Source organism: Tachysurus fulvidraco, chromosome 21 (assembly GCF_022655615.1).
Source record: "Tachysurus fulvidraco isolate hzauxx_2018 chromosome 21, HZAU_PFXX_2.0, whole genome shotgun sequence".
NCBI lineage: Eukaryota > Metazoa > Chordata > Actinopteri > Siluriformes > Bagridae > Tachysurus > Tachysurus fulvidraco.
In genome coordinates this window covers 15,245,748-15,267,875 of record NC_062538.1, presented here as the reverse complement: position 1 = coordinate 15,267,875, position 22,128 = coordinate 15,245,748, and the positions used below count along the sequence as shown (strand labels likewise).

The window sequence follows — 22,128 nt, the reverse complement described above, 5'->3', positions numbered from 1 at the left end:
CTGCAAGGTATTACATTTTCAATCATCTTCAGTTTTGAGTTATCATTCAATTGGAATTGTTTTTATGCCTTGATTTGTTTGCGTTAGTTACTGATTGCGTGACCTATTGACCATATACATTACATATATCTCACCCTTTGTCTTTTTGCCTTTTGTGTGCATGTTATTTGCAAAACAAACCTTTAGTTCTCCAACATACTCATGTCTGAGTGCTTCTCTATTAATAATTCGAAGTTGGAGTTCGGTAGAAATAAAGTTGAATGTATTGAATACTAAAATATCTAGACTAAAATTTTGACATCTGAGCAAATAATATGGTGACACGAAGCATTGTAAAAGCCAAATGTTTTATTGTTTCAAAAAAATATTTTACATATCATTGGACAAAATTATCTCTTCTTACAGACTACAAATGCATATATCATTATTCTGTCAGTAGTAAAACATTTGATCAGTGTTTATAAAACGTAACAAACATAGACACCCACTGGCTGCTTTACACAACCACGGATGATGTCATCACAGTGCAACACACACAACTGTGTACATTCTTTGTCTTAGACAGACCCATACACCTTTCAACATATCTAGTACATATTCTAGGTTATCTAACCTCTGACAACCAGTCTGAAAGTTGCATACTCAGCTCCAGTGTGAAAGTACAAAACAATAGAAAATTCAAAACTTTTACAATTTTAGATAACAGTTTTGTGATGTTTGTAAAAGGCAGACACATATCTACTAAATCGAATAAATAAATCATTTTGCTACATACACAATAACTCCACCGTCCTCAACCCATGTGCTGTAAAAGGTCAACAGAGTAGTGACTACACATCATCGTAAGACAAACTGTACACACTGTTTTGCCCAGAAAAAGGAAAATGTCCATTCTGTCCATTCCATGACTTTTCCAATAGAGAACTTTGTTAAAATATCATAATCCAGTCCTTGAGTGTGTTTTGTGTGTGTGAGGGATTTCTACAAATGTTAACAGACATCAAAAGCTTGGTTTAAGGATTACATAAGTTTACTTAATACTGAATTTTAAACAATATCTATTAAAAAAAACAAAAAAGTCAAAGCATTTAACAAGAACATGAAATTTTATATTTGCTCAGCAACATTTCAGTTTTTTTCCGAGCAGCCTCTTGATAAAATACAAATAAAATGCATAAATAAAAAAGATCTTTTATATATGTAGTCCAAAAGCACATAAATAAATAAAAATTAAGCAGTTTAGGGAATAAAGTATAATAAGTATAAAGTAGTCAAAAAGGTTTTGGCAGTAGAGTCAGTTATCGCTGTCCTGCTTTGCAGTCTTTATTACTTGAATGCTTCAGGGATATGGTTCATGTGAATGCTGGTGGGTGGGCTTGAGATACCCTCTGACCAGTCAGATAAGTTGGAATGTGGAGAGCAGCTAGACCATTGGTCTGGAGATCCAGGGGATGGCGTCAGGAAGGGATGATCAGGGACCTGTGGCTGGTGATTTGGCGTGTTGTCCATGGGGGTGGAGTAACTGTGCTGAGATGGAGGAGTTAGAAACTGTGTGGTAGACATGGGCTGGGGCAGGCGCTGTGTTTCCTGTGGCAGTACGGTTTGGATTGAGTTGGACTGAAGTTCAGCCCCACTTATGTCACCCAGGAAGTGGTGAGTAAGGGCATGATTGGGGACAGAGTTTGAGTTTTGGTGCTGCAGATGGTTTGGATGCATGTGGCTAGACAGCAGGTGAGCTGGTGTACCCAGGTGGCTGCTTTGCATTGTGGGATAGCCCATCACTTGTGGCAAGTTAGCGCCATGGTGCATTGTTGGCATTATAGTTGAGAACGCTCCTTGTTGCTGCTGCTGTGCTCTTGCCAGCCAATCACAATGCCCTGTTGGGCCTCCATTATTAGCTACACCGAGATGGGACAAGCGTGGAGGACCTGAATCAAATGGTTTTGCCATCCCCAGATGAGCCCCGCCCATTTGGGAGTCAGCCAACCCTTGCAAGTGATGAGTGATAGGTGGGGACTGTTGGAAGGGTGATGTCATCATTGGGGGTGAAGAGACATCTGATTCAATTGGAGAGAGGATGTTTACGTCTCCGTTCTTTTTCTTTTTTGTCTTCATTTCCTTTCCTCCCTCCTTTCCTCCAGGTTTGCGAGGTTTCTTTGCATTATTTGCGATATTGGTGCCACCAGGGCTAGATCTGATGCCCAGGAAAGCTTCGGGCGAGCAGATTGGGGGTGAATGAGTAAGATTCGGAGGGGTCTGAACCAGATTATATTCTTCCAGTAGACGCACAATATCGTGGTGCATACGCTCATTGGCGATGTCACGTGGCAGCTGATCCAGATGATCCGTAATGTCACGGTTGGCCAAGTGGTCGAGGAGAAGCTTTGCTGTCTCGTAGCTACCCTCACGTGCAGCCAAGAAGAGAGGCGTTTCCTCCTGCAAAGATTTGCAAGGTCTAAATTTAGAGATCTGGTAATGCACAGTAAATGATGAGAATAATCACTAGGTACAGTATGTATGATAATGAATAGCATAAGTCATAATAATTCTGCATAGGTTATTCATATAATTTAGGAACAAAATACATTTGCAGTTCACATGTATAAATCTTTCAATAAAAATAAGATTACAAATCATTTACACTGATTTGTGCAGCTCTACATAAGTAATCACCAACCTTGTTGTTCTGGAGATCCTTGTTGGCTCCATTTTTCAGAAGAACTACAGCAGCCTCAACATTGTTGACAGCAGCAGCCCAATGGAGAGCAGATTTCCCTATGTAGAGAGAGGCAAGGAGAGAAAGAGCAGGTTTCTCACAGTTTGCTTTATGCTTTTTAACACAGACTTCTCTTCTTGTGAGACTGCTGCTTATGTGTTCATGCGCTTACTCACAAGAAAAATTGCTCTAAAAATTTGCCTTGCTTTGTTAATTAATGGTGTGTGTGTATATACATATATAAAAATGCGTACCAGCGTCATCGATAGCATTAGAATCAGCATGGCAGTTGATGAGCTCCTCGACCATGCCCTCTACTGCAAGCCGTGTGGCCAGAATGAGTGGTGTCGTGCCATCGTTCATCCGGGCATCCAGATCTGTAGCCCGATTCCTGATTAAGATCTGTAAGAAAGGTTCAGGTGATTTTTAAACACCCATTAACCTTTTGACCATGAATCTATAAACTATAGGTCCTTTGTTAAATTCAGAGAAAACCTGACTAGAATTGTTTAACAATAAAATGTGTAACACATTGGCATAAGCGCGACATTTTGTTTTCCCTAAAGATAAAGAACTACATGTGTGATTTGATAGAATGTAGTGCAAAGTTAGGTCTTCCCTTTCTTTTCAGTCAATAGCTCACTCCCCAATTCTTACCACAGACTCTATTCAGGTTTATCATTTTCAAGATTATAGATATGGTTTGCTGAATTACACACAGGCTAATACACTTAGCATTACACCTAATTCTTAATTTGTTTTGTAAAAGTGAAAGCAACAGGTTGTGAAAGCAACCAGTGTGGGTAAAGTGTATACTACAAGCACCCTTCCTAAGTTCCTAAATACCTGGAAGACTCCTTGTGCGTCAGAAGCCACAGCGGCATGTAGTGGTGTGCGTCCTGCATGGTCCTGTGCATTGGCATCTGCGCCAGACTCTAGAAGGCGCTTGGCAGCGTCAGATCGGGCATAACGGGCAGCCAGGTGCAGTGCCGTCTCACCCGCCCGCTCGGTACGCTGGTGTGGATCGGCACCATGCCAGAGGAAGTTGGCAATAACGCCTTCCTCACCCTCCTCCTCCTCACCAGTCTCACCACTGCATGAGGCGATCATCAGAGGCGTCAGGCCATCTGAGAAATAGAGCAAGAAAGATAATGGATTACTTCCTGTTTTGTTTTTTCATTCTGAACATTGAATGAAGTTTTAATTCATTGAATTCTAGAATTATTCTCATTAAACCATAATCAATTTCATTTCAGTGATCATTAAGTCGGATAATACTGAGTTGTTCATTTCTAAGCCCAGATCCTGTGGTGAGGGTCACTCACCGGGGCCAAGTACATTCACATCTACGCAGTCAGTATCGGTGTCAGCCCGTGGTGGTGTAGGAGCTATAGAGGTCAAGCGCAAATCGGCTGCATCAAGATGCTGCTGAGTCCACTGACGTGGATCTGGCTGGATACCTATGTCTGGTGTGGTGTGGTCATCAAACTGCATTGATACAAAAATATTAGAATTAGTATTACCATAGAACAGTAAAGGTAAAATCGTCCTTTATTAAGGTTCTATGAAGATCCCCTAAAAGGACAAAACCTTTGCTTACCCTGAAGCGTTTGCAGTGGTCTTCCTCTGCCCACTCACTCAGCTGCTCGTCCATCAGTGTGCTATCAGAGTTCTTCAGAGGCCTTAAAAAGAACAAATTATTTATTAATAACAAATTATAAACAGACCCAGCTGATATCCTGGAATCCTTTTAGTCACAGCAATCAATTGCATGATTTTAAAGGCTGTTAATGAATTATAAATCAACACAAACTATCCAGAACTCACACGTTGACACGTGTTTTACGTTCACACAAACAAACGCACACGCACACGCTAGCGCACACGCAAATGCACAGGCACTTACTTAAGTCCAACTGAGTCCTCTCCCACAGGTTCTCTACGTTTCTTTTTGGTTTCGGTCACTTTAAAGCCCTCAGGGAACCAGAGCTGGCCATGCTCACGCTTTCGCTTGCGTGACAGCACGACTCCAACAGCAGCCAGGACCAACACTGCCAGGACCAGTAGTGCCAGAAACATGGGGTACATCTCTCCACGACCAGGAGCCTCATTCTCACCTGTAAAAACAAATTAAAAAAATGAGGGAAAGGTTTATATAAATACTATTTTCATATATAGTCACTATCGTTCATTTAATGTATCCTGTTATGAGTACTCACTGGTGACAGCCTCTATAATGTAGGGAACATTGAGATTGCCGCTGGAGGCCAGCGCTCCCAGGAATGCAGCCACATCTGTTGCGCTCTGAAAACATTCCTCTGACTGCTGGTAACATTGCCGGTTATCAATCTCTAGATATACAATGGAGCTGCAATACATAAACACACATGCACATACACAGGGTATAGTTAATATACATATATGTTTTAATCTAGCTCTGCATCATTTATTTCTGTTCTGGTGTTCATGTGTGTAGAGCTGAAATCTCTCTCCTCACTAAATTTACTGCATTAGCAATGTCTAACTTGCAATTCACTAGTTGTGGTTTTAACAGCACTCATTCTGTTTGTCGCTGACTGTTACTCACCCTTTAATCTCCATATTGTCCAGCTCCCGGCGATGGCGCGGCCTGAGCAGCGCTGACAGGCTTCTAGCAGTGCGCTGCAGAAGGTGGCCAGGGTTAGTGTTCCACTCGTGGGCGGTACGTGTGTGTTTGCTCAGTTCATGTTCAGTGCCATAGTAGGGGTAAACTAGAGGCTCGCCTGTGGTGGCATGGCGCTTGAGGGCGACGTTAGTGCGTAAGAGGGCACTAAGCTGGCGCAGAAACGAGGAAGAGTTGTTGAGGAGTTCATGGGGTGGCAAATGCACAACAAGTACAAGGATCCCAGATGCCAGACGTTGTGGAACGTCCTCAGCACAGTCCAGCCCATCCCAGCCACACTCAGCACTGTTGCAGCCCTGATCACAGTGGCCGTCTGAGTAGTGGTCCTTACAATACTGATCATACAAGGGACTAGAAGGAGAGAAAAAGAATTAGCGAATTAGATGGTGCAATCTAAACCCTGTTCATATTTGTTGTTTACATAACTAAAATATTTTTGCTGGAGTCAGAGTTTGGTATTTTTTGTGTGACACTTACTTGCACTGGCCCTCGAGCTGGTGGCAGTCAAAACCATCGTAGAGACAGCCAGCACTGTGACACTGCATGTCACACTTGCCATCGTTGAAGTACCTCCAACACTGCAGAGCAGAACTGCACTCATGCCAGGGGTCATCAAAATTGAGGGAACAGTCACCGCCATCCCAGCCACATGCGTGACTGTTGCATGCTGCATCACAAACACCATCACCACCTCGCTGCTCACACTGTGGCACCTCACAACGTGGCTCTGCCTCTTCTGACTCAGCTGGGGGAGGTGTGATGTCCAGACCCAGGCCTCCGTTGAATGAATAGTCTAGGATGTGGCAGAAGAGGCCGTTGAAGTGTGACGGGCACAAACAGTGGAAGAATGGAGCCTCTGGAGATGCCTGGCATGTGCCACCATTGTAGCACGGGTTGGAAACACATGGAGAATCAAGGCGTGCCTGGCACTCGCGTCCACTGTAACCTGGTGGGCAAAGGCAGCGTGGACCTGGGAGACAAGTGGCACCGTGGCGGCAGCGCAGGGGGCCACATGAGCTTGAGTCATACTCACACGATGACCCAGAGAAACCCTACGGCAGAGGAGAAAACACTTGGCTGTGAGTAGTGTGTTGTACGTGTAAATACTCTTCATGTACAAATAGTTTTTGCTGTCAGGATAGAATTGCTTACATTTACAGAAAGAACATAAAGTGTGTATACTTACCGGTGGGCATTTGCAGATGTATCCATGTTTTGTGTTGCTTGCAACTGCGCAGGTTCCACCATTTTTGCAGGGTTTATCCTTACATCCGTCAAACACAGTGTCACAGCGCTGGCCTGTGAAATTAATGACACAAATGTTTCAATCACCATCGTTGTTTCATGGTCAAGTTCCTACTACAATCTATACAGAATATTAGCTTCAATATGTACACCTTCATCTAGGCCTAGGCCTTCATCGTCTAGGGTGTATGACAGAGAGTGTGTGTATGACTTGTTTATGTCGGTGCGCGCGTACCTGTATATCCTGTGCGGCATTCACAGCGGTAGCTATTAACCAGCTGAACACAGTTGTAGGATCCGTTCGGGTCGCAGGGGTCAGACAAGCACTCGTTCACATCACCCTCACAGCGCTCGCCCACATAGCCTGGTGAGCAAACACAACCATAGCCACCTATCCGGTCCACACAGCGTCCGCCATTAAAACAGCGTGGCTCGCCGGTCTCAGGATCAACATCCGGGGAACAATCGTCCACATCGATTTCACAGTGAACACCTACATTGTGACATAGATAATCCAGATACTTCTTATTAACTATTATTAACTTAACAGAAGTGCTAATAAGTTATCCATTCCGGGAAATGGGCTACTTTCTAGCTGATTTACAAGAAACGTGTAAACACTAGGAGATGTGTGGTGTGTACACTCGCCTTGTGTTCCCCGAGGGCAGGAACACTTGTATGAATTGACGAGGTCGATGCAGGTTCCGCCGTTCTGACAAGGCTGAGACGCACACTCGTTTATCTCCTTGCTGCAGTTTACTCCGTGAAATCCCGCAAGACACTTCAGGAGAGAGAGGTAAAAATCTAGTTTCAGCACCAGTCAGGAAATAGCAATGTGTGCTTTCAGATTCAACACCTGGACCATTAACCTAGTGTAACAATAATAAGTGGGATATATATATATATATACATATAATATCCCAGACGTTTCCAACACTTCTGCTTTATTAGACACTCACTCATATATGACTCATTCTGTAAAAAATGTATTTGATGAGCCATTCCATCCACAGCATCCAAAAATGTACAAGGCAAACATGTGTATGATTTCATACCTCACATGTATATCCACCCAGGTAATCGGTACAGGTTGCACCGTTGTGACATGGGTTTGGCACACACTCGTCCACCTGGTCCTGGCAGTAGCTGCCCATGTAGCCTGCCTGGCACCGGCACAGGTGTGTGCTGCCTGCATCTACACACTGGCCTCCGTTACGGCACAGAGCCGCCACAGATACACCTGGAGACAGAAGGTGAATAGACAGTCAAATAAGAGAAAGAACAGAGATAGTGTGAGTGTGCATGTTCAACAATATTAGCATTTAGAGATAACTTGGATAGCATAGATAACACGCTCACACATTACCTTGCTGCTGAGCGGCAACCTCGCAGCTAACACTGGGCACATCGCAGTAGATACCAGTCCAACCACTGGCACACTGGCACGTGAAAGATGAACCTTGCTGCCAGCACGAGCCTCCATTTTTACAGGGAGATGAATCACACCAGCGCACCAGGCTCTGGGAAACCACACACAAAAGATACAGACATGTTTATTATAAAATAGGTTTGGTATTAATTACTATTTTCTAACCTACACATATTAAACAAACAAGCTAGGACCTAGTGAAACTGTATTAACAGAAAATGCTCATTTGTGAAATTGTTTCATGGGAAAAAGACAATTTTGTGATATTGCTTTTGATTGGTCGTTGGGCTGCTTTCGTCATTCAACCCTAATTACAATTAGCTCCCCTATGAGAACATGTGAATATTAAAAAGTGTACATGAGCTGTTTTAATATTCATGCAAATATACAGTCAGATGCTTTTGAAGCTGATAATGGATGTGGTAGCTCAGTGGTTAAGGTGTTGGACAACTGATCGGAAGGTCATGGGTTCGTACCCCAGGACCAAGCTGCCACTGCTGGGCCCCTGAGCAAGGCCCTTAACCCTCAATTGCTCAGTTGTAAGTCACACTGGATAATGGTGTCTTCGAAATGCAGTACATGTAATGTAATGTAATAAGAAATAAGAAGCTGGAGTGGATGTGTGTATGTGTGTTTACCTGGCAGTTGGTGCTGGTGTATCCATGTGGGCAGGTGCACTTGTAGGTGCCGTAGCCGTCTTGACATGTGCCACCATTAAGGCATGGGCCTGAGTCACACTCGTTGACATCATGTTGGCAGTAGCTGCCCGTGAAGCCGGGCAGACAGACGCATGAGAATGAGTTAATCCCATCCACACATGTACCACCATTGAAGCAGGAGCTGCAAACACAGATGGGGTTAAATCTCTATTTCTAAAATGTGTTTTATTCAATCAGGAAATAAAAGAAATGAATGAATGTACTATAGCTTTTACTATAGATTTATGTGTTTGTGTGCGCACATGCTACCTCTCAGTGCAGTCAGGTGTGTTGATCTCACAGTTGATGCCACTGAATCCAGCTGGACAGCTGCAGGTATAGCTATTCACACAGTCCGTGCAGTTCCCACCATTGCGGCAGGGGGCGCTCACACACTCGTCGATATCCTCGGTGCAGCGCTCACCGCGGAATCCCGCCACACACACACATGTGAAGCCGTTGATGCGGTCAACACACACGCCACCATTGCTGCAGGGGTCTGAAACAAAAAAGAGACCGGGAAATGAAGAAGCAGACAAGCTTTTATCTTGTTTGAGTGCATATGGTGTGCGCTTGTGTACTCTGGGTGAATTGTGATGTATGTGTGTTTGCTGAATTTGTGTATCTTACTAGGAGTGCAGTCATCAATGTCAGTCTCACAGAGGTCTCCTGTAAATCCTGGATTACATCTGCATTGGAAGCCACCCATTGAGTTTACGCACACTCCGCCATTACGACATGGCGACTTCACACACTCGTTGATGTCCACTTCACACGTCTGACCTACAGAGGTGGATACAAATTCCAAGGATGATAACAAGGACATTATTACAACACTTGATAAAGATAGAGGTTCTTTGATCTACACCTATGCGTACACTTATGTGTTCTTACCTTGCCAGCCATTTGGGCAAGCACAGGAGAAACTCTGGTAGTCTTCAGACTCGCGACACACGCCTCTGTTCTTACATGGGCGTGTGGAGCAGGGAGCCAACACACTCTCACACAGCTCACCTAGACCATACACAAAGAAATGATTTTAATATACTTCCCACAATGTACAGTACAAAATTCACATGCACTTACTCTCTCACACGTACACATTGTTAAGCGACACTATTATTTCCGCGCCACTTTCCAGGCACACAATATAGTGGTCAGCAATTTCCTGCAATTCTGAGTTTCCCCTTTAACAGGAAAAAGGAAGTAGAAATACAGGAAATGTACCAAAAATTCCCACTCTGATAAAAGCCACAAAGGATGTTTAGGCAAACACAAACACTAAAAAACACCAAACAATGCCGTGTGAAACAGACTGAAGGATGCCTGTGCATTTGTGTTTGTGTGTGAATGAAGGAGAATGATAGAGAAGCAACGTGTGGGTTTTTTTTGTACCTGTATAAGGCAGCAAGCAGTTGCACTTATATCCAGCTACATCGTCAATACAGGTGCCCTGGTTCAGGCAAGGATTGGATGCACACTCATTGATGTTAGTCTGGCAATTAGGACCTGCAACAGACATTAAAGATTAAAAAAGAAAATACATCTACTTATAAAAATACACACAAAGAAGAGAGATACCAGACAGAGATACACACTCACCTGTGAATCCTGCTTTGCAGCTGCAGATGTAGCCATTGGTCATATCTCTGCATGTTCCGCCATTTACACACGGGTTAGACAAACACTCGTTCACATTCAGGTCACAGTTACGTCCAGTCCAGCCAGGCTCACACACACAAACGTATCTGTAGGGATAGTAAGTTTACAAATCAATGATCCACAACCTAATATTTCAGCAAAAGTAAATGGAATTTGTGGTGTATTTTCGTTAATTACGCACAACTCAGAAGTGACTGGATTAATTAATTGTTCAAGAAATCTGCTTTTTTTTTTTTTTTTTTTTTTTTTTACAATAATTGAGTAGGTTTTTGGTTAATGGCGGTTCCTAATATTTTGTGGGAATATATAATATAAATTAAATAGAGAGTAATCGTTTCTGACATAAGATTCAAATGGTTTTAAACAATAATGTAGTTTTGGAGTGTTTGAGACAGAAAGACGTACGCATTGGCCTGGTGCTGGCAGTTGCCGTGAATGCAGGGGTTGCTGGCGCACTCGTCCCGCTGTGAGAGGCACATGGAGTCGTGGAAGCCTTCAGGGCAGGTACAAGTGAACGAGTTCACACCGTCCACACAGGTGCCACCGTTACGACACGGGTTTGTCGCGCAATCGTCGATGTTAATTTTACAAGTCGCTCCTGAAAGAGAAACCAACGCAAGCAGAGGACTTACAATGACTTCAAAAACTACTTTATAGTTTATAGATTATAACAAATAAAGACACTGAGAAGCATTCCTCTTCCTTCCAAACACTCTTGTTCAAACTTGTTAATTAGCTTAAACATTCATTTGAGCATAGACCAGCAGCTAATTTCAAAAATATGGCCAGAATCACTATTTTTAACTTTTTGTTTGTTTGTTTGTTTGTTTGTTTGTTTTGCAACTGGTCTTTAGGTGAATTTTGTCACCTGTAAATACTTTTCTACATGAAGTTTCAGTATAAAAGCCTTTGTGTGTGTACTCTGAGGATGTTGAACAGCTGGTAACGCACGGACCATGTGAATGACAGGCCTTGGTAATGACAAAGACAGAACCTCCTCCTCCCTTCCTTTCTCTCTTCTTTCTCTCACACACTCTCTTCGATGGGGGGAGGTGGTGTCCCGGAGAGGGACGTTTTTATAAACACAAAGGAGGCAGCCATATTTCACACATGACCGGGTAACAATTACCACCCCACCCCCTAATTGCCCACCCCCTCATGCACCACCTCTGTGGACAGTGTCACCTAACCGCCTGCTTCTGCTTTAACAATGGCCCTTTTTCCCCTCCCACCTTTTCTATCCCTCCCACACACACATTATGCTGTTCTTCTTTCAAAAAAGTTTTTCAAATGGGTGTGGGGGTGGGGGGGTGCCAGCTGAAATGCAGCATCCAGGGACAGGTGAGAGCTTAAGAGAACATCAGTGCAAAGCACACAGGTGTGTCTGTGTCCTAGTTAGAAAAGGGTGTCTCTGTCCTCGAATGTTATCCGACACCAAAGCCGGGCACCTCGCTTACCACCTGTTACTCGCTCACACACACAAAAAGATTCTTACCTGTGTATCCAGGGTCACACAGGCACTCATATCCGTTGATCTTGTCGATGCATTTGCCAAAATCGCATGGGTTACTTTTGCAGTCATCTACATTGATCTCACAGTTTCGACCTGCACATGCAAACATCATTTAGAGGATATAATGACTAATTGTGGTGTGTGTGTGTGTGTGTGTGTGTGTGTGTGTGTGTGTGTGTGTGTGTGTGTTTGTGGTTGTATGAGATACCTGTGGTTCCTTTAGGGCAGCTACAGGTGTACGAGTTCTCCCGGTCAAGGCAGGTCCCCCCATTATGGCACGGTTGACTCAAACACTCGTTGATGTTGATCTCACACAAGCGCCCAGCATATCCAGGGCGACACGCACATGTGAACGATGCCACGCTGTCCTTACACACTCCGTAGTGGCATGGGTTCGAGGCGCACTCGTTTATATCTATCTCACACATTGCGCCTGTGAAACCTGCAGGAAGAAATGAATTCGATTCAATTCCATTTCAATTGAATAGTGCTTTTAACAAGAGACATTAATGCAAAGCAGATTTACAAGATTAGAAGAAGATACCAGGACATATATAAGATGACTTAGTACGTATTTGTGTGTACCTACCTTCTTTGCACTCGCAGGTGTATTTGTTTGCCCCATCGGTGCACTTGGCTCCGTTCTGGCACGGCGTGCTTGCACACTCGTCTATATCCACTTGGCAAAGGCTCCCAGAGAAGCCTGAGAAATAAAATGTTACAATTCTCCTGAAACCTGCTAAATTTTTCATTGCTCAAATACATGTCTCTCTCCTCCTATCTATGCGGTCGGTCTCTCTTCTGTCCTATACCAATGATCGCAAGTAAAACAAAGCAAGCTGTCCAGTCCGATATAGACAATCACATGAAAGTGGTTCAATGACATAAAGCAGTTACCTTTAGGACACTCGCAATGGAAAGAGTTGATCTTATCGATACATTTGCCGTTGTTGAGACAAGGCTGGGAGGCGCAGTCATCTGCGTTGATTTGGCAAAACATGCCCTCATACCCTGCATACATAATACAGAATGTTCTCAAAAATTGTAAGAAACGACAAAATGACAATTAGATTATGAAACCGGAACCTTACACATCAAGCACTTTGGAACAATCCTCACCTGGCATACAAATGCAGTGAAAACCACCAATCTGATCAAGGCAGGTGGCATCGTTCTGGCATGGGTTAGACTTGCACTCGTTCACATCCATTTCACAGCGTGGCCCCTCATAGCCTTGGAGGCACTTGCACTGGAACGAGCCCTTGGTGTTCAGACAACGCCCGCCGTGCTCACATGGATTGGCCCCTGAAAAAATAATAATTATCAACAATAAATATCAGCCAGTCCATCCCAATTTCCCATGTTTCCATTCAAAACACTTAACCCTTGTATGTTGCTTGGCTCTGTGGGAGCCATATTCATAAACATCGATGGTTTTGAAAAACTTTGCTTCCTTGTAAATTTGTTGCTTTTTTTTCCACTCATAACTTGATTAAATTTGATTTTTTTTTTTATTTATTAAAAAAACAACAAAAAACGAGTAGCACTTTAATTAAAAAATGTGATGTAATAAAGGTAAAGGGCAAATATGAACCATAAATGCTGTTAATATTGCTTGTAATTGGGATGAAGTAAACATCTGTAGAGTATTTTAACATAAAATCTTAGATTGTGTTGAATTAAAAACCCAAAAATGCAGCGGGTCCATCAGACCCACGATCACTGGCTGAGTAACAAAAATACGAACAACATACAGGGGTTAAATCATGTTATTTTAACTACTTTTATTTATTCCTTATTATTGGTAAAATGTGTTATGGTTATTATACCGGAAAATGACAAGAACAGGGTTAAGACTATTAACAAATCCTGGGCTGAACCCTCTAACCAATCAGGGCCCTAACTAAAAACAACTGTGCTGTGATTGGCTATTACCAAGGGAGCACTCATCAATGTCCTGGTTGCAGGCAGAGCCAGTGTAGCCAGGAGGGCAGGTGCAGATAGCCATGCCATTGACAGGGTTGGTGTCACAGTTGGAGCCTTTCTGACATGGGTTACTGATGCATGCATCATCCAGATGACACAGCAGACCTGTAAATAGACAACGAAGCAATCAACAAATTAAAACGTTAATAGGACTGTGCCTGGGGTTTGCAACTGCATTCACACACAAACCCAGCGCACTTACCGGTGCGTCCGTGTGGGCACTCGCAGTAGAATGATGCTACACGGTCATGGCATGTGGCTCCATGGTAGCAGGCTGCACTGGCGCAGTCATCGATGTTCTCGCTGCAGTCGTCCCCTGTCCAGCCGTTCACACACACGCAGTGGAATCCGCCCACTGTGTTGTGACATGTGCCACCGTTTTGGCAGGCATTTGGGGATAACTCGCACTCATCCACATCTTCTGTGCAGTACTGACCTGTATGCGAGTGTTGGGATTAAAGGTCATCCATCCTAATGGTTTGAGTGGCAGTGATTTCATGCAATAGTATGAAAATGCATTTTTGGACACTTAAATGTGACATTACTTGTGTATCTAGCATTCACATTATATTTACTACTGTGTATTATAGATGCATATAGACAGCACCTGTAGATGTGCAGTGTTCATCAGTGTAGACACTGTGTAACAGTCTCTTGGGATGTCTAACACTTTTTAATGCTGTGGAGTGTTAGCTAATGTCGTAGGTGTGTGTGTGTATGTGTGTATATATATTTTACAGTACATGACGATTAAATTTTTAGGTCGTTCTTGTACTGAAACATAGTACAAAACTGGCTAATATAACACCAATTTCTAGTGACAGAGTACACGCAAACTAGAGTCCTAAAGATGCAGTATTTTCTACAGTATACACACAAACGTTTTAAACTATAGCCAAAAGTGCCTTTGTCTTGCTGGAGGAAACTGTAAAGCACAAAAAAGACTACAATGTGGGCCTGTTCACTGTGTGCAATACTGTTTCATTGTGTAGTATTATGTAGTGTGTTGTACCTGTCCAGTGTTTGTCACAGTGGCAGTTGTATGTGTTTACACCATCCATACACCGGCCTCCATTCTCACACGCATGCTGAACACAGTCATCAATGTTATGCTCACAATCTTGCCCGGTGAAGCCTGAAGTCAAGTAAAAAAAAAAAAAAAAAGGCACACAAATGAATAAACAGAGTGAAACACAGGCTGTGGGAACCTGCATGTGAGTGTGTGAAAAAGTCCCCACTGAACTGTACATAACAAGAGTTGTGCGTGTGTGTGTGTGTGTGTGGGAATGTACGCTTAACTAGATGAGCTATTGAGGTTAATCATAAACACAGACACCAAAGGAGCTGAATTTGCACATCAGAGCAACACTTGGCTTGATACACTATAACCACCCACATAAACAAGCACAATACATATTCGGGCACATCGTCAATTACCTATCTGCATCATGTCACACACAGACACACATGCATGCAGCCACACACACACTTTTCCTTTACCTGGCAGGCAGGTGCATGCATAGCCAGTGTCACTGGTCTGTGTGCATGTGCCCCCGTTAACACAGGGAGAAGGCTGGCAGGGCTGGAAAGGGCGCTCACAGTGCGTGCCAGCATACTCAAGTGGGCAGCGGCAGCGGTATGAGCCCACCTCGTTTATACACACTCCACTGTTTTGACAGGGTGAAGGAGTCATGGCACACTCGTTTACATCCAGGCGGCACGTGGGTCCGTGAAAGCTTGGCGGACACGTGCAGATAAAGTGGGAGTCAAATGCTGAGCACCGGCCACCGTTTGCACAGGGGTTTGACGCACATGGATCCGCCTGTTGGCATGTTTTACCTGCACGATAGACAAAGATTTTATGGGGTGAATTAATACTTGAATACATGTGTTACTACACAATACAGCTGAATATTGCATCTAAAAAGTGTTTTAAAATAACATATAATTATATATATGTTTGTACCTGTCCAGCCAGGAGGGCAGCGGCAGCTGTAGGTGCTGAGTGTAAGAAGTGAACAGGATCCTCCATTGCGGCACGGTGAGCTCATGCATGCATGATTGACAGGTGTCAGGCACAGTGGCCCACTGAAACCCAGTGCACAGTCGCACGTAAACTCCACGTCATTGCCCTGCGTGCGCGGGCGACACACACCGCTGTTCCGGCAGGGTGATGGACTGCACGGGTTTGGGAACTGACACTGTGCACCTGCATAGTCCGCTGGACAGCTGATGATAAACAGAAGGGGGAAAAAACAGGTTCTGAATATGGCAAAATTGATTAATCTTCGCTTTGCATGTGGTGCTGTTTAATTTGTAATTTTTATAGTGATTAACAAATAATATAAAATGCTAACTACGGCTTCTCTGTCTTGGTTAAATAATTAACTTCAGTAATTAGCTAGCTCATATTTGGCATCTAAATTTCATGTCTAAAAAGAATGTTCTAAGGTGTGTGTGTGTGTGTGTGTGTGTGTGTGTGTGTGTGTGTGTGTGTGTGTGCTTGTGCATGCAGCAGGTGTGTGCATTGATAAGTGCAGTTGTGAGGCATCCCCTCCCAGCTGCTCCCCCACTGCTCCCCTGAACCCTGTTGCTATGGCAAGTGGCGTGAGGTCACTAGGGCTGATCCCTAGAGACAGCACACTCCTCCTGTCATCCCTCCATCCACCCACCAATCCAATCTCTCCCCCCAGTTCATCTTTAGTTCCATCTCTGTAAGTATGTATGCATATTTTTCCAACACTCTCACACCAACTCATCTTATTTCTCTTTATTTCCGAATGTTAAAAGTTCTCGCTCCTAAACTTGCCAAATTCAGAATGAATGAATTTTTATCTGGGCAGTACGCCATTAAGGGTACGTACACCTCCCAAAATGTGTGTTTACATTCAGCTTTGATTTGGATAAATACTCTTTGTCTTTGTAGCACCCAGCAGCAGGCATTTGTAGCTTTCTGTGGCAGTGTGTGTGTGTGTGTGTGTGTGTGTATGTGTGTGTGTGAGTGTCTGAACAGATGCAGTGGTGACCTATGACCACATTTGTGACTCCAGGCTACAGCCTTCACAGGGGGCTGGCTTGCCATCTGCTACTGATTGCCCTCAATGTGTGCATGTTTGTGTCTGAGTCTGTGCATGTGCATGTTCACACCTCCTGCTTCCTGTCTCGGTGTGTGAAACTAAACAAGAAACTTTCGTTTTCTCTAATCTTCTGTAGTCTCTTGTGCTTTCTAAAGCAGAGCACACACATACATTATCTTCAATTCCACAATTCTTGGCTGCCAGCAGCCCATAAACCCAAATAACTAAACAACAAACATATTTACACACAACAAATGAAGCTTCTGTTATAAACAACCCTAAGGGCAATTGAGACTTGCTATGATCAGATTTTAGGGGTCTGTAATGAAAAGTATTGCTGTGAGACAAAAAGACCCAAAACAAAACAATTTCACTTCCATATGGTAAGGACCACTTGTTTCATTTCCTATAGTTCTAGTCTGTTAAATAAATTATAAATCAGAGAAGAAATCAGAAAAGTCTGAGGTTCTCATTGAACGATGACAATAAAAATAGAAAATGGGCCTCCATATATTCAAAATTGTGCCATAAATTTTTAAAAGTTTATCAACTAACGATCTGATAGGAAAATATTTTTGGGACAAATAAGGGGCGATTGAAAGCATGTTGCGGGATATATTTACATTTAGTCCAGTATCTGATGCACTAAAATCATACAAATAAAGGGAGAAAGTGGAACAGCTTGTGTCCCCACTGAGGAACCAGGATAATGGGGCAACAAACTTTTTGTTGCTTCCTTCCAGAGCATTTATACAACACTAAGTGGAATACACGGTTTTTACCTGAAATTTCCTTTTCTCTCTCTCTCTCTCTCTCTCTCTCTCTCTCTCTCTCTCTCTCTCTCTCTCTCTCTCTCTCTCTCTCTCTCTCTCTCTCTCTCACACACACACACACACACACACACACACACACACACACACACACACACACACACAAAATGTAATAGGATGTCCCTGGCACATCTAAGTGAAACGTAGACTAAAATACAATTTGGTGGCAAGATTTTTTTTTGAAAAGCCAATCCTTACTGGAGTGCAGATAATATGCTGGGATTTGATAGTGCAAACACTAAAACTGTAGCCAACATTGTTCACCAGCAGGGGGGGTAAGGACCTGTGCACTAAAATGAACAAGGCTGCTGTCCTTCAGCACTCTCTAAACAAAAAAGATACCAGCTTAGAGATTTGTGTTCAATTTCCAAAACACATGAAGAGTATTGGGAAATGCAGGGCCATGAAATCCTGCAGGAAAGAAGCCACTATTGACAAATATATCTGTACGTTTCCTGTTTTGCTGTTAACACATCAACCATCTGTGTGGCTATTTTCATCCTATTGTTTTGAAGTTTACTAAACTTCATAAGCACAAGGACCTGACCACATTTCACCAGTTGTTCACTCAGAGAGAGAGAGAGAGAGAGAGAGAGAGAGAGAGAGAGAGAGAGAGAGAGAGAGAGAGAGAGAGAGAGAGAGAACACAGGAGGAAGGGAGAGAAAGGTGGAGGAGGAAAGGAAGAACTCACGTGGGATGTGGCCAAAAGGCTCTCACACTTGTTTGCTTTCAAATCTTTGCCTCCCTCCCCTTCCCACAAGCAAACCCCCTCCACACACACACACACACACACACACACACACACACACACACACACACACACACACACACAGTCTGAATGGTGTCCTGTTCTGGGGCAGATGGCTGTGGAGGTAATGAGATTGGATGAAAGTATAGCAACAGGATGAGACAGAGCTAATAGAAGTAGACTAATAAAACTAGGTATGTTATAAATGTATGTGAGGGTGCAAAGAATATGCAGGAAAGAAGTGTGTATAAAGAGTAGACAGGAAAAATGAGAAAAATAGTGTGTGCAAAGTGCAGATATTTTCCCAAATTCACATGTTAAATGGAAGAGTCGAATGTGTGTGTGTGTGTGTGTGTGTGTGTGTGTGTGTGTGTGTGTGTGTGTGTGTGTGCGCACTGTAAATATCAATATGTCCACATGTTTGTGTCTAGTCACAACGTAAAACATTTTAGACCTCACAAAATGTGTGTGAGTGTGCCTGCTCAATCTGTATGAGTCTTCGTGTGTGTGTGTGTGTGTGTGTGTGTGTGTGTGTGTGTGTGTCTGAGTTTAGGACAATAGGGAGAGAAGGCCAGCTGTCGGATTGAATTGACTGAATAGGCTTCAGGAGTAACGGACCACTGAGCCTCTGGGAGAATGTCTATGGGCGCGTGCACGCTCTCTCACACACACACACACACACACACACACACACACACACACACACACACACACGCTCAGAATGGAGCCTCATTCAAATTGAAATTTCACCACAGCTGCAGTGTGTCTTGGTTCGCCTGATCTCTCTTTACATCAGCCTTTTCTTCACTCTCCTTAGTGGATCTTGATCTGTTTTCTAGTTATCATTTGCTGTGGCTCACCTGCAGCCTGGTTTTCCGTTGGCTGTGAGCTCACACGTTCCACCGTTCTGACATGGCTCCAAACATCTGAGACCTACACACATTGACAAAAACAAAGAGAAAACAACTTAGTGCTATTTGTGTACTTTTGTGTATATAAATTTGGACATCACAATGTACTGTTACGATAGTGTCGCTGCTTCTTTTGGTTTTATTTGTGAGTCTTACATAGCAGACTGGGCTATTGTTTCAGCTCCTGAAAGACTCTTTGATAGATGAGGCCACGACAGCTCTGCCTCTTAATTTCTTTCAGAGGCCACACACACAACTTCATTTCTAAACACTTGTCTAGCATTCTGAGCTTCAGAAACACACTTTAAAGAAGTGGCTCACTCAAAAATGCTTGTGTCACTAATAATGAATGAAATGAATGAAAGTCACTGGGGCCATGCAAATGAGACTGTTAACTGGTTCTCATTTGTTTTAGTCCATTGTTTGCTGTGCTAGTTAGTTTTTTCTTTTCTGGGGGAAGCAAAAACTCCAAAGTATATTTTAACATCTATACACGAGTTTTAGGACTTTCATCAGGTTTAACATTTTTTTATGTTGGAACTGAAGAAAAAAAAAGAAAGAAAAAAAGACATTAAAACCCAACAAATATGCTTAGATGAGCTAGATCTGTGGATGTTTTCATTGGTAAAGTACGTTGCAGACACTCCAAGGGGCAAATTAATAGCTGTATAAATATAGGGTGCAAATGAATTAAGGAGGAAATGATTAAAAATAAGTCTTTCGTTCTGGAACTTCACAGTAATAATGATATTTACAACTGATTACTTTAATTTTGGAGGGTCTGAACATCCATTTTAGTCTGATACATCCATCTGATATGTTTTTTCTGTGCATCTGGGTAAGAAAAATGTACACTTCCAATACCAAGAAATAAAACCCTGAAATTCCAACAAAATCCAGTCAAACTTGTGCTTTATACTATTCAGAACTTTGTGACTCCTTAGTAGCTAATTACTGAAGACATCATTGCACTATATATATTTTTGGCTCACAAAAGACATATATATATATGGTCTAAGAACACACTTTTATATGGAGGTCCTGTACAAACAGCTCCCTGTTAAGACAAATGGAATATTTATACATGTTTTGCATTTATACAATATTCATACAGGATGCACAGGATTTATCCATATTATTTTGACAATGATGCTGAAGTGCAAAAGCCATTGATTATTTTGTATCAAAATAATCTGATCTCCTGCTGGCTGGCTTTTGATATCACAAAACACTTTAAAGTCACACAATTGGTTAAGGAATTGTGACGACCCCCATAAAAAAAGAAGAAGAAAAAACTTTAGGTCACCGAGTCGCTATTGCGCGTGCGCAGTAAATTTGGGGGGCACGCGCCCCGTGGGAAGAAAGCGCGACAGCTGCAGGGAAAGAGTCGCGCGCACAAAAGACATCAGAGTGCAGCACGAGCCATAAAACAAGCTGCCGAGCTATTGTTCACACGGCGTCCCCCCAAGCGCGCGCACGCACGAGCGCTTTATCTTTACCCTGAAGATAAAGAGTAAAAGCCCCCATAACCCCCCTGATCACACACAATTGCGGCACTCTGCCCTGAAAACACACACACACACACACACACACACACACACACACACACACACACACACACATATATATATATATATATATATATATATATATATATATATATATATATATATATATATATAGGTACACACACATCTATATATACACACACACGTGATTTGAGGAAATAAACTAAATGACGTGACACAACTTTGTTCACATCTCCCACTCCCCTGGTAATGTGTTTAATAAAGACTCCCAGAGCTGAATGCATGTCAGCAACAAGTGTATTGTTAACTCTACAAATGCAATGTGATGTTCCTGTGGTCTGAACTGTAAGTGCATCTACACGTTAGAAGTAAAAGTGTTCCTTTACCTTTCCCCTCACAGAGCGAAGCCGTCCCCAGAAATAAGGAGATCAAAAAGAAACGGTTCATTCCGTCACAAATGTTGTTCAAATCCACCAAGAGTTTTCATAGATCCGAATATTTTCTCACCGGTCCAAAAAATAATGCGCAATAAATATGTTTCAATAAATAAATGAACTCCTGTAGAACGTTCGTGGCCGTTGCAGACCGTGCGAAAGTCCGTGCGAGTCTCCGTGCGAAAGTCCACTCAGATTGTGCGCTAGTTGTAAATGGGGCGCGCGAGCAAGCTGTAGCGCGGGGACTCCAAAGATAATGACGTCTCACGCGCGAGACGGAAAGTCACGCCCCTTTTTCTTTTCTTTTCTTTTTTTGTCCTCCGATATTCCTCCGCGCGCGTAGATAGTTCGTCTAGTGTGAGAAAGAAGAACGACTATAAACAAAAAATAAAGTATATAGTGTTCTTGTTTTTTTAACATACGTGCAGACTGCACTCACACATTTAGTAATGATTTTAAACTGAGAAATTTTGATTGTATGCGTGCAAGGGTATGATAGGGTGTGTGTGAGAGTATGTTTGTATGCGTGCGAGGGTATGATAGTGTGTGTGAGAGTATGATTGTATGTGTGCGAGTGTATGATAGTGTGTGTGAGAGTATGACAATCTGTGCGAGTGTATGATAGTGTGTGTGAGAGTATGACTGTATGTGTGCGAGTGTATGATAGTGTGTGTGAGAGTATGACTGT

At 42.9% G+C, this 22,128-nt stretch overlaps 1 protein-coding gene across 1 annotated transcript; it reads right to left on the bottom strand.

Annotated features, from left to right (window-relative positions):
- Positions 1-333: 333 nt before the first annotated feature.
- notch1a (notch receptor 1a) lies at positions 334-21,660 on the bottom strand. The gene is made up of 34 exons (XM_027133585.2): positions 21,393-21,660; positions 19,427-19,499; positions 15,878-16,140; positions 15,412-15,750; positions 14,924-15,046; positions 14,114-14,347; positions 13,861-14,016; positions 13,045-13,230; positions 12,823-12,936; positions 12,515-12,628; positions 12,134-12,367; positions 11,908-12,018; positions 10,818-11,010; positions 10,353-10,498; positions 10,146-10,259; positions 9,645-9,764; positions 9,381-9,533; positions 9,021-9,249; positions 8,691-8,892; positions 7,990-8,143; positions 7,679-7,863; positions 7,272-7,404; positions 6,859-7,116; positions 6,565-6,677; positions 5,856-6,430; positions 5,304-5,729; positions 4,936-5,084; positions 4,623-4,833; positions 4,317-4,398; positions 4,042-4,204; positions 3,563-3,843; positions 2,971-3,118; positions 2,678-2,775; positions 334-2,436 (listed from the first exon to the last, which is right to left on the bottom strand). Exons 1-34 carry the CDS (start codon positions 21,451-21,453, stop codon positions 1,327-1,329), a joined length of 7,251 nt encoding a protein of 2,416 aa, XP_026989386.2. The 5' UTR covers positions 21,454-21,660; the 3' UTR covers positions 334-1,326.
- Between the last annotated feature and the right edge of the window lie 468 nt (positions 21,661-22,128).

Coding starts and splice junctions, on each gene's coding strand:
- notch1a (XM_027133585.2), bottom strand. CDS start 21,453: ATGAACCGTTTCTTTTTGATCTCCTTATTTCTGGGGACGGCTTCGCTC. Junction 16,141..19,426: donor AACGGAAAACCAGGCTGCAG/GTGAGCCACAGC, acceptor GTTTATCATCAG/CTGTCCAGCGGACTATGCAG. Junction 7,864..7,989: donor GGTTGCCGCTCAGCAGCAAG/GTAATGTGTGAG, acceptor TTCTGTCTCCAG/GTGTATCTGTGGCGGCTCTG.